General features: G+C 38.3%; 1 protein-coding gene across 2 annotated transcripts in view; it reads right to left on the reverse strand.

The window, feature by feature from the left end:
• Positions 1–15,863, reverse strand: part of JMY (junction mediating and regulatory protein, p53 cofactor) — a 131,743-nt gene that overhangs the window by 6,175 nt on the left and 109,705 nt on the right. For both annotated transcript variants that reach the window (XM_073344135.2, XM_073344133.2), the window contains 2 exons: positions 14,682–15,225; positions 5,411–5,721 (listed from right to left, as the gene is read on the reverse strand). In XM_073344135.2, the coding sequence (XP_073200236.1) occupies positions 5,414–5,721; positions 14,682–15,225 (852 nt within the window). In that variant the 3' untranslated portion in view covers positions 5,411–5,413. The remainder of the gene's footprint in view (positions 1–5,410; positions 5,722–14,681; positions 15,226–15,863) is intronic.

A 15,863-nucleotide genomic window follows, 5' to 3' on the forward strand; every position in this document is an offset into this window, starting at 1 on the left:
GTAGTTGGAACCTCTGACAGACCAGATTTAATCTTTCATGTGTTGTTTCATTCTGTATATTTATAACTATTTTTCAAATTACAATCTCATCTATAGAACTTCTAAAATAAGTTCTTGTGAAAGTATACAAGGGTTGCTAAAATGCTTAAAATAGTGCATCAATATTCCACTTTTGCCTTTCATTATGGCATAAGCATACAATTAACAGAGGATTATACTCTATGCAAGGAAGTATAAATTAAGTGCTTCAGAAAGTGCAAGGGGGACTTTTTTTTTTAAAGGGACAGTTTGTGTGATTTAAGGTCTTAGAAACAGGTAATTATTTGAAGACAAAGACAAAGAAAATATGAATAAGAAATGGAAGTTTCAACTCCCCTCTTAGTGAGTTAGTCTGAGATGAACACTACATTTTAAAACTGGCAGAGAAACCGAACATTCCACTTTAAATTCTCAGTTTTACACTTCACATGCTTCCTCTTTTAAAACTTGTATAAATGCTATTTTTCCCTCAAAATTCAAGAAAAAAGGAATACTCCTTTCACGCCACCCTCTCCACAGCTCCCAAATAAGTCACCCTTATTTTTTTATCATACCCTATTTTATAAGCTCCTTGGGATAAGGACTTAGTCTTTGTTTGAAAACACATGCATTTTTAAGACTCTATATGAGTAATAAATTAGGATCAATATATATTACACAGAGCACCCTATGAAGTACTTATAAAACATTGTTACTAGGGCTGTCAAGCAATTAAAAAAATTAATCATGATTAATCACACTGTTAATAACAGAATACCATTTATTTAAATATTTGTGAATGTTTTTGACATTTACAAATATATTGATTTTAATTACAACACAGAATACAAAGTGTACAGTGCTAAATTTATATGTATTTTATTACAAATATCTGCACCATAAAAAACAAAAAATAGTATTTTTCAATTCACCTAATACAAGTACTGTAGTGCAATCTCTTTATGATGAAAGTTGAACTTACATCCTACAAGTCCAATCAGTCCTACTTGTTCAGGCAATCACTCAGACAAACAACTTCATTTAAATTTGCAGAAGATAATGCTGCCTGCTTCTTGTTTACAATGTCACCTGCAAGTAAGAACAAGTGTTTGCATGGCACTGTTTTGGCCAGCATTGTAAGGTATTTACATGCCAGATGCGCCAAAGATTCATATGTCCCTTGATGCTTCAACCATTATTCCAGAGGACATGCGTCCATGCTGATGACGGGTTCTGCATGATAACAATCCAAAGCAGTGTGGACCGCCGCATGTTCATTTTCACAATCTAAGTCAGATGCAACCAGCAGAAGGTTGATTTTCTTTTTTGGTGGTTTGGATTCTGTAGTTCCGCATCAGTGTGGCTCTTAAGACTTCTGAAAGCATGCTCCACACCTCGTTCCTCTCAGATTTTGGAAGGCACTTCAGATTCTTAAATCTTGGGTCAAGCGCTGTAGCTATATTTAGAAATTTCACATTGGTATCTTCTTTGCATTTTGTCAAATTTGCAGTGAAAGTGTTCTTAAAATGAAGAACGTGTGCTGGGTCATCATCCGAGACTGATATAACATGAAATATATGGCAGAATGTGGGTAAAACCATGGAGCAGGAGACATACAATTCTCCTCCAAGGAGTTCAGTCACAAATTTAATTAACACTTTTTTTTTTTTTTTTAAAAACAAGCATCATCAACATGGAAGCATGTCCTCTGGAACGACAGCCAGAGCATGAAGAGGCATATGAATCTTTAGCGCATCTGGCATGTAAATATCTTGCGATGCCAGCTATAACAGTACCATGCGAATGCGTGTTCTCACTTTCAGGTAACACTGTAATTAAGAAGTGGGCAGCATTATCTCCCATAAATGTAAACAAACTTTTTTCTCTTAGCAATTGGCTGAACAAGAAGTGGGACTAGGTGGACTTGTAGGCTCTAGAGTTTTACATTGTTTTGTTTCTGGATGCAGTTATGTAACAAAACCCCCTACATTTGTAAGTTGCACTTTTATGATAAAGAGATCGCACTACAGTACTTGTATGAGGTGAACTGAAAAATACTATTTCTTTTGTTTCATTTTTACAATGCAAGTATTTGTAATAAAAAATAATATAAAGTGGGCATTGTACACTTTGTATTCTGTGGTGTAACTGAAATCAATATATTTGAAAATGTAGAAAAATATTTAATAAATTTCAATTGGTATTCTATTGTTTAACAGTGCGATTAATTGCAACTAATTTTTTTTAATTGCGATTAATTTTTTTGAGTTAACTGTGATTAAATCTACAGTTCTAATTGTTACACATCCACTATACTTTTTTCGCCCCAAATCTTTACTGCTATTTGGAGTTATAACTAAGTAATCCGTATTCGAGAAAACAAAGCATTCACAAACAATTTTACCATCTTCCTTATATTATGAGGAAGAGACATACCCAAGATCAACCAAAGGGACACCTTTCTAACAAGTCAGCTCAGATTTTATTTCAATTTACACAGACTGAATTTTTTTTTTAGTGAGGGTGATTCTTTTAAAATTGTTTTATCCTCAGACTGCAGTTATAAAGGGAAATCCCTTAAACTGTTAGTCATTCATTCATTGCTTATTTTCCCTTTTAGTTAATTCTTTTCTTTACCATGTACTGTATTAATTTAGTTTATATGTTTGAAATAGAGAAAGTATCAGGGTAGGTCTACACTACCCACCGGATCGGCAGATAGCGATTGATGTATTGGGGGTTGATTTATTGTGTCTAGTCTAGATGTGATAAATCGATCCCCGAGCTCTCTCCCGTCGACTTCGGAACTCCAGTGCCGCAAGAGGCACAAGCGGAGTCGACAGGGGAGTGGCAGCAGTCGATTCACTGGCATGAACACACCGAGGTAAGTCGATCTAGGTACATCAACTTCAGTTACGCTATTCTCGTAGCTGAAGCTGCATACGTTACATCGATTCCCGGCCCCCCCCCCATGTAGACCAGGGCTCAGATTTAGCCTTAAAGCTTATTTTTTACTGTATTATTTGTACTATATTACAGTATAAAATTTAGCTTATACAGATTTAAGTAAAGATGATTTTTTATAATATCTGCCAGTACACAATGTATGCCCATTTGCAGTATAAAATACCTTCTTGTAACGTATTTTGCCCCAGAGATGTAATTTTAATCAACAATGTCATCCTTTTAACAGGTCCTGGCATTAAACTGATTTCCTTGTACTACAAAACATGCTCTGAAATTTCTGCAGTAGACCATTATTTGAAGTACTATGTAATTAATTCTGTTAAATCAATTTATACATTCAATCAAGTAGGGTCATGTCTGTGAAAACAACAGTAATTCAGGAGAATAGTGTTACATATGTTTCAGTCTATTGCTCGTGAAACTAGATTAGTTCATACAATTCCTCAGCATAGCCTAGTTTTTGTAAGTTAGTTTGTTTTTAAACACAAACCATTACAAATCTATCAAAAAACTGTCAGTTAAACAATTACACCCCACTGAAGTATTTTTATGATAACAGAGTTTGGAGGGGGGTAGAATGCAAATGCCAAATGTGTGTATAAATCTCTACAGAACTTAGAGTCCAAATTCCATAAAATTCTAAGCACCTTCAACTTACTGATTTCAGTAGAAGTTGAAAACTCAGCATTTGGCAGGATTGTGTCCTTAACAAGGGAAAGGACCATAAAAGTATACTCTCATGGTGAGAGTATTTAAGGTTAAGGTAACGTTAGCTTACAAAAGATGATGGCAACTGGTGCCCTATCAATACCTCAGATTAAAAAAAAGGGAAGGATTCTGAGGAAAGCAAAAAGTTTACAATATCCTGAGGTATTAAAGGGTATTCTTCCCAAGAGGAAAACAAGATTCAAAGAGACACAATTAGGCTTACAAAACAATTACATAAAACCAAATGTCTAAGAAGAGTGACAGAAGAATAAACACACTAAAAAAGCAATTCAGCCCACATCATCATCTTTGATTATAACAATGGCCATAGGAAATCATGAGGGACCCAAACCTGCAATCATTGTGAAGTTAATAATAGTTTTGAGGCAGGTGTCAGGTAACTATTTTCCTTTTTTAAAATTTAGAATAGGAAATTAAATTGGCTTTAATTTAATAAAGATTTGTCATCACAGTAAAATACTACAGGTTGGTTGTTTTGCTGGGCTACCATCCCTTTTTAATACTTGTGGTACTTGCACTAAATGTCATTTCCCAGCTGTGGCAGTGTCCCAAAAGCTCTCAATCCCTGGAATGCATTACTGCTTAATTATTAACATACAAATGGGGTGTCTTTTGCTACCACTATATGTAATTTGAATGCAATATGTATTATTTATTCCCTTTAACTCACTATACACCTTGTGAGAGTCCATTTCTTAGAAAGTTTTTGAAATAAGTTCTTTAGAGATACTTGTGCCTTTCTCCTTGATCTAGATTTACATTTTTATTTACTTACAAATACATTTATTTGAACCTTTTATTTATATTTATATTTAAATATGGCCATGTTCTATCAGCAGATTTGCTCCAGAAATATAGCACTCTGTCAGTCCAGTTCATAGGAGTAGCACAGAAGAATCTGTGTCTTTTGACTACCACCACAATCTTGAAAACTAAAATTCCTTGGCTATTTCTACATTGTTCTGAACTCATTAAAACTAGCTATCTTAAGTCTAAGTTCTGTTCTTGTATCACATCTAACTATAACGCCTGGAAATTTGTGGGGTATTTTATGCATAGCAGAGGTGTAAATTATACTCGCATATTTACTGTTTATGGTTTAGAAATCTAATCAGACCGTTCACAGATCTGAAAGAAAGCTATCAAAAAGCCAGCCACCAAAAAGACAGAGACAGACAGGGTAGTCAACAAGATTTCAATATGCTTAGTAGTCAAATCTAATCTTCTTTGACTTGTAATTATTTAGCTTCAAGCGGGAAATACACTGGATTTTTACCCATCAGAAGCAATTAGAAAACATTTGACATTAGTAAATGTAGGGGTATATTCAAGAGTGATTTTGTTGCATTATTACTTCTGAAAGCCCTTTTCAATCTTATAAGGTACAGTCCCATCAATATACTGAGGTGTAGGTTTTTTGTGAGGACAATTTTTGTCACTGGTTTAGCAAAAAATGTTCACAAAAAAAATTTCTGGCAACAGCCCAGAAATATATTTCCCTTATAAGAAGTTTAATTAACTCCCTTTCAAATACCAGTGGTTCAGATTAGATATTCACATTTTTACCAGTTTATATATATTGGATGATTTAGGCACACTCCTAAGTCTCCTAGACTTTCTAGCCCAAGCTTAGGAGGTATTCCTAAATAAGTGTCAACAAAATAAAATTTAATTTTTAAAAATGTAAGAAATTTACAGGTTAATTTTCCCAGTCTGTGCAAGTCAAACTCTCCTCTTCATCTTCTGATTCAGGTGATGCCTCCTTAATTCTTCGCAGTGCTTCATGGATGCTACGTGTTAAAGGGTCAGTGTCAGGCAGAATTGTAAACGACTCTCTCAGAACATCTTTCTGCACCTTCTTCAGTTTCACCCCTTTCCTTATCTGTGCCAAGATGTTATTGCCGTCATCTTCATCGGGGAAAGGAGGGAGATTTCTCTGCTCAACCTTTCTTAGGTGAAAACTACCACGCTTCAAGGAAGCCAGCACCTCATCCATTGGGGAACTCACTGCAACAAATCAAAAGACTGAGTTAGTATTAAGTTTAAGATATTTACACATTTCAGCATCTTCATTTTTATTTCCTATATGACAAAGGGTAGTTACCACAGCAATTTTGCATCCTAAATAGAGGGAAAACAGTAGTATTTTAGATACCGCCATATAACTGTTGGTAAGTGCTAACTTTCTAATGGTGTTTTTATCTCCAATTGTATTTTTCTCTACTGTCAAGAAGAAATTATATTTGTACCGTGAACACCTTAATATGACTTCTGAAAACCAAGCATCATCAGCATATGGTATACAGTATGGCTACTTTGGCAGGTAAATTTTCCTGCCTGTAAAACAATGAGTTACAAAATCAAAATACATTGTGATGTCTATTTCCCATGGCTGAAACTCTGATAGTGAGCACATAATTTAACTGACTGGGCTGCATACTCTGTGTAATGCAAGCACCAGAGGAGAAACTGAATTCTCACATGCCTGAGGTAGCTGGTTTGTATCCACTGCATGACTTCTACTACAAGCCATCAGGAGTAGCAGATGTGGTCAGCTGCAACAGCATATATTTCCTTCTCCTCCAATCTGAAATGTGGAGGTTTTGGCCGGTGGATTTGCACAGTACTAATCCCAGCCTTCTCAAATGCTCCCCTCCCCAGCAATTAAAGCAAGCAGTGCAGCAATTTAGCTATGTTAAGGCACAGAGTGAGGGCCCTTTATAGTCCTGTAGCTTTACTCCCCTGTGAAACAAACTTAGTATTTCAACTGGATTCTGGCTTTGCAGGTCTCCAGATTACATAGAGGCCAGGATTAAGTGCGTCGACAAAAAACAAAAACAAAACAGCATAGTATTTTCAATACAACAATGGGAACTAGCTATGTACCAGCATATCATATCCAAAGTGAAACATTTATCTATAGCTGAAAAACTCTCTCCAATTCTCCCAAGTGTGTTGTGGAATACATTATCAGGATATCCTTTGTTATCCATTTCTGGATTTCAACAATCCTGAGCTTTGGACAAGCATTTTTATTTATTTATATATTTGCCGTGATGGGGCCCCACATTTGGGAGTGAGGGGTGAAGTTTCTCTGGCAAATCAACGTTATAAAGACTCAGCTTTCAGAAGCTACGTAGAAGTTCAGAATGTTAAACAAATCCAATGGGAGATGAATTAGTGGGGAGAGTGCAGATGCAGAAGTCAAAGATACTCTTGGGGAGGAGAGGGTAGATTTATAATTTTTATATTATTACACAATATAATGTGTGCAATTTCTTTTTATGTTTTTATTTATATTAGGGCTGTCAAACAATTGAAAAATTCTGATTTATTGCAAGATTAAAAAATAATCACGATTAATCCCAGTTTTAATCACACTATTAAACAGAATACAATTTATTTAAATATTTTTGGATTTTTCTACATTTTCAAATATATTGATTTAAATTACAACACAATGCAAAGTGTACAGTGCTCACTTTATATTATTTTTGATTACAAATAATTGCATTGTCAAAGAGAGAAATCAAACAGTTTTCAATTCATCTCATACAGCTACTGTAGTGCAATCTCTGTCGTGAAAGTGCAACTTACAAATGTAGAATTTTTGTTACATAATTTCACTCAAAAATAAAACAATGTAAAACTTTAGAGCCTACAAGTCCGCTCAGTCCTCCTTCTTGTTCAGCCAATCGCTAAGATAAACAAGTTTGTTTACATTTAAAGAAGATAATGCTGCCGGCTTGTTATTTACAATGATACGTGAAAGTGAAAACAGACATTGCCATGGCACTGTTGTAGCCAGCATTGCAAGGTATTTACTTGTTAGGTATGCTAAACATTTGTATGCCCCTTCACGCTTCGACCACTATTCCAGAGGACATGCTTCCATGCTGATGACAGCTTCTGCTCAATAACGATCCAAAGCAGTGTGGATCAACGCACATTTATTTTCATCATCTGAGTCAGATGCCACCAACAGAACATTTTCTTTTTTTGGTGGCTCATGTTCTGTAGTTTCCAAATTGAAGTGTGCTCTTTTAAGACTTCCGATAGCATGTTCCATGCCTCATCCCGCTCAGATTTCGGAATGCACTTCAGTTTCTTAAACCTTGGGTCAGGTTCTATAGCTATCTTTAGAAATCTCACATTGGTACCTTCTTTATCTTTTGTCAGATCTGCAATGAAAATGTTCTTAACTTGAACAACATATGCTGGGTCATCATCTGAGACTACCATAACATGAAATATATAGCAGAATGCGGGTAAAACCATGGAGCAGAAGACATACAATTCTCCCCCAAGGAATTCAGTCACAAATTGAATTATTGCATTTTTTTTAAACAAGCATCATCGGCATAGAAGCATGTCCTCTGAAATGGTAGCCGAAGCACGAAGGGACATATGAATGTTTAGCATATCTGGCACATAAATACCTTGCAATGCCAGCTACAACAGCATTATCTTCCATAAATGTAAACAAACTCATTTGTCTTAGAGACTGGCTGAGCAAGAAGTAGGACTGAGTGGACTTGTAAGCTCTAAAGTTTTACATAGGTTTGTTTTTTAGTGTGGTTACGTAAAAAAAAACTAAGTTGCATTTTCATGATAAAGAGATTGCACTATAGTAGTTGTATGAGGTGAACTGAAAAATACTATTTCTTTGGTTTATCTTTTTATAGGGCAAATATTTGTAATAAAAAATAATACTATAAAGTGAGCACTGTACACTTATTCTGTGTTGTAACTGAAATCAATATATTTGAAAATATAGAAAAACATCCAAAATATTTATAATTTAAATTGATATTCTATTTATTGTTTAACAGTGTGATTAATCATGATTTATTTTTTAACATTTGTTTTGAGTTAATCGTGACGGACAGCCCTAATTTATATATAACTGGATATCAAATTACACATACAATTAGAGATGGGACTGGTAGCCCCTATTATTAAGTTCTGTTTTCAGTTGCTTATAAACTGTGAAACCAACCATTTGGGTTGATAATTTCCATATCAGGTTCTGCCTCAAGCTCAACTTCTTTGGCAAATTTCACCCAAAATTGTTTAGCTGCTTCTGAGAACAAGACTGAGGAAAAATGTTGTTTGTCTATGCAAAAAACAAAACCTAGTGAGCTTTTCGTAAGAAAGGTCTAGCATTGCTATGCTTTGGAGCAGGGACTTGGGCTGTCAGAGATATGCCTTTTGAAGTCCCTCCTCTGTGAAAATCTGCCCAAATCTGGTCAAGCTAGCTCAGATTTTTGTAAAGAAAAATACATTAGGGTACATTCTAAGCTTGTCTGATCTGCTTATGAGGTGTTCAATGGTTTGGATGGTCTCTCTGCAGTCACAAAAAGGGGAGTCTTTGGTTTTCCACTTATGTATCAAGGATAGCTGCACCTTTCATGGTTTGTTCAGGTGCAGTTCAGTGTGATCTAAAGTCTGTGTAGAGGGTTGAAACGGGAGGGCGGCTTGTTGAGTCAGTAATAATGTGCTTGTTTGGAATGGTAAATGAGACCCAGACACTTTGCCATTCCCTGGCTGGATCCAGAGAAATGAGATAGTCATATGTGATCCATAGTGGTTTTTGCGATTTCAGGTATTGTTGGGGTATGTTATCCATACGTATGTTAACCTGGCTGGATGGGAAGTTCTGGATAGTCTTTGGCACAGTTAAGTTCTTGTGCTGTAGCTCTCTCTCAGTGGCTGAAGGTTCGATGTTTGCTAATACTGAAAGCTACGGTAGAGGTGCTGATGTTAAAGTTCCCATGATCATTTGCATGGTCTTATTCAGCTGCCTATCCATAAATTGAGTATGGCAGCTTCTTGTCCACACCGGTGCACAGTACTCGGCAACTGAGTTCACCAAGAGAGGGCTAGAAGCAGAATTTATAACTAATGAGTCCTATGGTGCATATATTGTAACTGCTGCACTTCTCTTAGTGAAGAGCTGACAGCGGTTACAAGCTCTATCAACTCTCATTTTTCACCAGATGACAACATCTGTAAGTGTCTTCAGGGCCGGCCTAGACCAAATGGCACCCCAGGTGAGGATTATCTTCAGCACCCTCCCCTCCACTTGTTAAACTTTTCAATACCTTATTTTTTATTGCATTTGTAGCCCATTTCATGGCTTTGATGCACGATTTAAGTGCATGATTTATCCCTGTCATATAAAAGACAATACATTTGCATGCTAGGATCCATAAATCTGAATTTATTCATGCCACATACAGGAAAATAAAAAAAATTCATTTCCTCTAAGCTTATAGAAACTTTTAAATTTTAGGAATAACTGAAATGTATTAACATAAAAAATTGAACTGTGCACCAATATTGTGTGGATCAGTATTAAATAGTGTTACAGTAAGTGACAGCCTTAGAATGTTAACCCTAGTCCTTTAGTTCAAAAGGTCGCTTTTTTCCACCTTTGCCCTCGCAAACTGAAGCACAGTAGTCAGAGAGATCCAAAGACTGGCCACTGGCATTTTCAAGCGACAAAACAGCAAGTGATGTCAGTTTCTCATCAGCCACTGTCGATACAAGATATGTTTTAATGAGCCTGAGCTTCGAAAAACTGCACTCACCACCAATGTTCCCTCTAATTTTTGATAGGCCATGTGTGCAAAAAAATTTCTTCTGTGCAAATTGTTTTGCTTCTGTGCAAATTTTTGTGCAAGCGGTGTTTCACTGTGTGCGCAGGGTTTAGGGTCTGGGCGCGCACTCATGCGCACAGCTTACAGGGAACAGTGCTCACGACCTGCGACTATGACCAGCAGCGTAAGAAGACTCCTTAAAGCTATCCAGACATTAGGAAAAGTCTCTTTCAGCTCTGCATCATAAATGAATTGGAGAACTTGAAGTGGAGAGTGCTTCCTGTGTTGCAAAATGTGGCAGATGTTGTCCAGTTTGACAGAGGTCTTTATCATTGACATCCAAACATTCCCCATGTGTCAGGGTCTGGTGAAGGTCCATATAAATTGTTCAAGTGTGTTTTCTTGTCTGCCAGCAGCTTATTGAGGTCATACAAAAAGACCCAGGTCTTTTTGTGAGGCTTCACTTGTCCAAACTTTTCTTCGATGGACATTCAAGCAGTTTCAACGAGTGAGTAAAAAACTCCCTCTTTAATCTTTCTTCCAAGCTTACCATCACCTTATCTCTGCCCTTGTAACCAAATTGTCTTTTCTTCTGATAAATATGAGTTTCCTTGAAGACAGGCTCAACTCCTAAGTTTTCCACATTTCCTTGGAATCCGTTGTCTCTGTAGACCACAACGAAAGCAAGGCAGCTTCTTATCAAAGTAGTAGCTGTCACGATGTCCATGGACTGAGTTTGTAATGCCTTGCTTACATTTACTTGGAACAGGATATCGTGCCAAATGACAACTGAGACCAGAAATTTGAAATCAATGATCTGGTTTGTCAGGCTTTGTGCCTTATGTCAGATCCTGGCCTCAGCTTTACTCAACTGCACCAGTTCCATTAAGGCGTTGTAAACCTCAGTCATTTGGTACATCACTGGCCTTATGCTGTCAATGTGGCTCTCCCAGCAAGCGTCACTTAGCCGCTTCACAGTTAGATTTGTAACATTGTCCATGAGGATCTTCCACTTGACAGCTGATGCTGAAAACAAGACATATCCTTTGCAGTACTCTGAAGAAAGATACTGATTCTAAAGATGATGACACTGTATCTAACACAACCAAGTTGAGGGAATGGCAGCCACAAGGCACACAAAAAGGGTTTTGAACTCAGCGCAAGGATCCTTGCCTGGACACCGTTTCTTCCCCTCAGGTTCACGCCACTGCTGTAGCCTTGGCCGCAGCATCCTGAAGCTTTATTTTATTCTCATTCAAAACGTTCATAAACAGTTCTGTTAGGCCTTTTCCAGTAGAGTTGTCCACAAACCATCATGGAGGAAGGAAGGAGGAGAAATGGATGGAGTATCCATCCCAGATGATCTCCAGCACCTGGTTGTCAGAGATTATCTGTTCCCAGGTGCTGAGGAATAGAGAGAGATGGTCGCCAAAGGGATGGGTGGGGTTTTCCAGTGTGATGCAGCAGTGAGGAGAGTGTTCTACGGGCACCTCGACCAACCCTTCAAAACTGTCTCTTCGAGGTGAGAGGGTTGAGAGGAAATTTGCTGAGATCCCGACGCCTTCTATTTGGGAACCTGGGCTTCTTCCTCTGGGGTTCACAAGATCTCTGTGAATATTTAAATGAATATTGAGATGAGTATTGCGATGAGAGAGGCTTGAATGCTGGCTGAGTGCTGTACTTTCTTTTGTACCCAGGTGTACAGATCATGAGGGATCGAAGAGTGGACCTTGAATTTTTTATGTCTGGAGGGAGGCATCAGTCTCATCGACAAATAATTTCATCCCTTCAAAAGGGAGGTCCTCCACAGTCAGTTGGACCACCTTTGGGAAGAGGGATAGGTGAAGCCATGAGGCCCATCTCATCACAATGGCAATTGAGGTAGAATGAGCTGCCCTGTCAGCTGCATTGAGTGCAGACTGGAGAGATGTTTTAGCCACCAGTTGGCCCTCATTGACTAAGGCCTTAAATTGCTGCTTATGAGAATTGGGGAGCTGTTCAATAAAATAATTAAGCTTTGCATAGCTCTGATAGTTTGCCACTCTGAACTGGAGGCTGGCCAAGGAGTAAGCCTTCCTGCCAAAAAGGTCTAGGCACTTCCAGTCCCAGTCATAAGGGGTGGACTTAAACTGGGTGTTGGCAGCCCTTAGAATTAACTGCATCCACAATGATCGAATTGGGAGGTAGGTGTGAGAACAGAAATTCTGTGTCTTTTGGTGGCATGTAATATTTCTTGTCCACCCGCTCGCAAGTTGGTGGAGTGGATGCAGGGGTCTGCCATATCTCCTTGGGGGGGTCCAGCAGAGCATCATTAATAGGATGGCCACTCTGGAAGAAGTGGAGGAATGTACAATGTCCACCAGCTTGTGGTGTTATTCATCCAGTCACCTCTTATAGTGGTACTTGTAGTGCCTCTGCCACCCTCCGTGCCAAGTCTTGGTACAGTTTAAAGTCATCCACCATTGATGGCAGGGGGACATCGCTGTCTTGTCTGGTGACAATGACAAGAAGTGGGCTTGAGGAGTGACTTCCTCCTCAACTTTGGCCTCTAGTTCCTCCCTTGGATGCTCGGGGGGTTCACAGGCCCTTGAGGCAGCAGCTGAAGGAGGGTACTTCCTTGGCTGCTGGAAGGCCACACTAGAGGTAATGGCAGGCCCAAAGGCATCAGGCCCCCAAGGGTCCCTGTATGGCTATTGTGATGGGAAGGGGCCCAGTGGTTGGTACCACAGTTGCCCAAACCAGGAAGGCTGTGGGTCAGAGGGGCAGTGTGCCCAATGTCCATAGCAGAACTGGGCTCTGTATGGCAAGTGAGAAGAGAGGCGGGAAGCCAGGTCCTCTTGCTCACTTTTTGACTCAGATGACAGAAAGGGCGGTATGTGGCAGGAAGTCATTGGCAAGTCTAGAGCTCTGGGTGAACTCGGTACTTGGTATGCAGTATGCATCCGATGAAGTGAGCTGTAGCTCACGAAAGCTTATGCTCAAATAAGGTGCCACAAGTACCCCTTTTCTTTTTGCAAAATTTTGAGGACATTTTCCAAACATTGAAAAATGTTTTAAGCTTTAAGCTTGACTAATATACTTCAATTGTCCCAAAAGTTTCCTTTCTAGCTTCAGACCGACCACTAAGAATTTCAGTCCAAAAGAAGTTTTTGGAAAAAGCCAAAAAGGGAGTTAAAAACAGACAAAGTTACAGAATTAACCGCTGAGGCATTAGTGAGATTCCATATTAATACTAAACAAATTTATTTCGCACAGATTTTGCAATCCCTAAAATCGATGTAAAACAGAATTCTAGAGAGTAAGGATCATCCCACCTACAAACACATGGGTATATTAGACATGGAGTTTCATGCAGCCAGAGCTCTGGGGCATAGATGACTTCAATAGAAAGCTGCACAGGTGCATGGGTCTCCACACATAGACATCCTTGCAGGATCAGGGCTTTTGTGCGCTTACAATAGTAGAGAATTCTTTTGTGGTAGGAGAAGTTAAAAGCATCACCTTTTTGAAGGAGTTAGGTGATTAACAATAAGGGGTACAAATAAAGGCTCCATCGAGTCACTACCATAGCTCTGTGCATGAGGCACAAAAGGAGCTTCACTTATGTCTGACTACTTCTCAGCACACTTTTAGTTAAGGTTAATTAAATCACAGTACTGGCACAGAGCCAGAAGGGTAGGTATTTTAGAAAACTAAGTTTGCTAAATGAAAAGTACGAAGTGTGAAATCCTGGCTCTATTTAAGTCAATGGGAAGACTCCTATCGACTTCTTGGAGCAAGGATTCCAACCCAAGTTAGTAAGGAAAGACTGTTTTCCCATGCTTCCCAGAGGAAACAATGAAAATTAAGTACTAAAATTTTAAAATTCATCACCTATGTCTCAATGTTTATTTAATTTCTAACTAGCAATCTGTGGGGGTTTATTCAAGGCTGCCCACACTAACTCGTTTGGTGGGAAGAGAAAGGATACACAAAGGTGGCAGAGTGAGACAGATAAGGTAAGTACTACAATTAATTTAATTTTTGTATACTGCAGAAGTTTTTGCACCCAGGTCTGATCTAAAGACGTCTGTTATGTAATGTCTGTCAACTGAAAAACAGACTGCATCCTCAAGTACAATTTGCAGTTTATGTGGAGTTAGATATAACTGAATCAACAGCATACACTACAGTACAAATTCCCACCACTTGATTTCACCAAACTTTTCAGTCAAGGGCATTAAAACAAGTGTTGTATTGATAATTATATATAAAATCCAACATAACCTTTTCTACACAGCAATCAAAAAAGGGGGAAACAAAATGACTACAAGTACATTCCTTAGGAGTTAATTATGTTTAAATAAATATAAACAAAAATATTACCTCTCCTCCTTTGTAAACCCTCTAGATCGGTCTTCTTAAGTTTCTTCTTGGCACTGACTAACTGACTGCTATCAAAAAGATGTGCTGATGGGACAGTGGTAGACTGCGGGACTCCCTTATCCTCACTCTCCTGTTTAACAGGGCTGTCACTTTTCTCTAAGGATTCAGTAGAATCTTCCTTGATAGGCAGAGGCGGTGGTGGCGGTGGCGGCAAAGGAGGCGGAAGTGGAACTACAGTAACAGTATCTGGCTGAAGCTCATTACTGGCAAGAAGTGGAGGAGTAGTATGATGAGACAGTTCAGAGGTAATGCCATTGGGTGGTAACGAACTATCTTCAGGTTGTTCTAAGCTTCTGGGCTCCTGGGTTTGTAAAGGCTGGATTACTTTTCCCAGTTCCACGTCCTCAGTTTTCTTTTGGATCTGTGTGGTTACTGGCAGAGATTGAGGTTGATCTACATAGGGCACTGAGCTGGGTGTACTACTACTTCTTGCATGTGCCAGTCGCAGTCTGGTTGATTTAAGTATTACTTGCCCAGGGTACCGCTAAAAGGAAACAGTTATTTAAAATTAGATCAGTGTATGCAATATACTATACTAGAAACTAAAGAACATGTGATCAGGTGATTTTGCCTTTGTGACAAGGAAACTCACTTTTTTTTGTTCTTTATTTTGCTATTTTTGTTCTTTTTTTTGCTATTGTATTTGCCCCTCCTTCCCCCCCAGTTTGTGTCCTTTCAAATTGCAACTGTGCATACAAACTGCTGAAGGTGAAATTAAAGGCTGCTTTTGAAAACTGGGCCAAATGTGTATTTTTTTTTTTAAATTACCACAAATGACTTAAAACATAACATTTTTACAAAGCTACATAGATCCTATCCATATGGATATACTATACATAATGTAACCATTAATTACTTGATTAATATCCTATTGTTTCAGTTTGTGAATTTACTAGTGTATAGAAGCTGTAAGTTTCTAGCAGCCTTGCAAGCAATTCGGGTGGAAAGACTCATTTTTTATATCACTACTAAACAAGATTTCTTGCTAATAGAAATTCTCCAATTTTATTACTTGTTCAGTCTTAGATGCATAGGCCAGGAACCATTAAAAGGAGTTAATATTGTGTCATTCTCTTGTACTCCCGTCTGCACCCATCTGTTATCTCTTGTCTGGTATTAGGT

This window comes from Lepidochelys kempii, chromosome 5, assembly GCF_965140285.1.
Source record: "Lepidochelys kempii isolate rLepKem1 chromosome 5, rLepKem1.hap1, whole genome shotgun sequence".
NCBI lineage: Eukaryota > Metazoa > Chordata > Testudines > Cheloniidae > Lepidochelys > Lepidochelys kempii.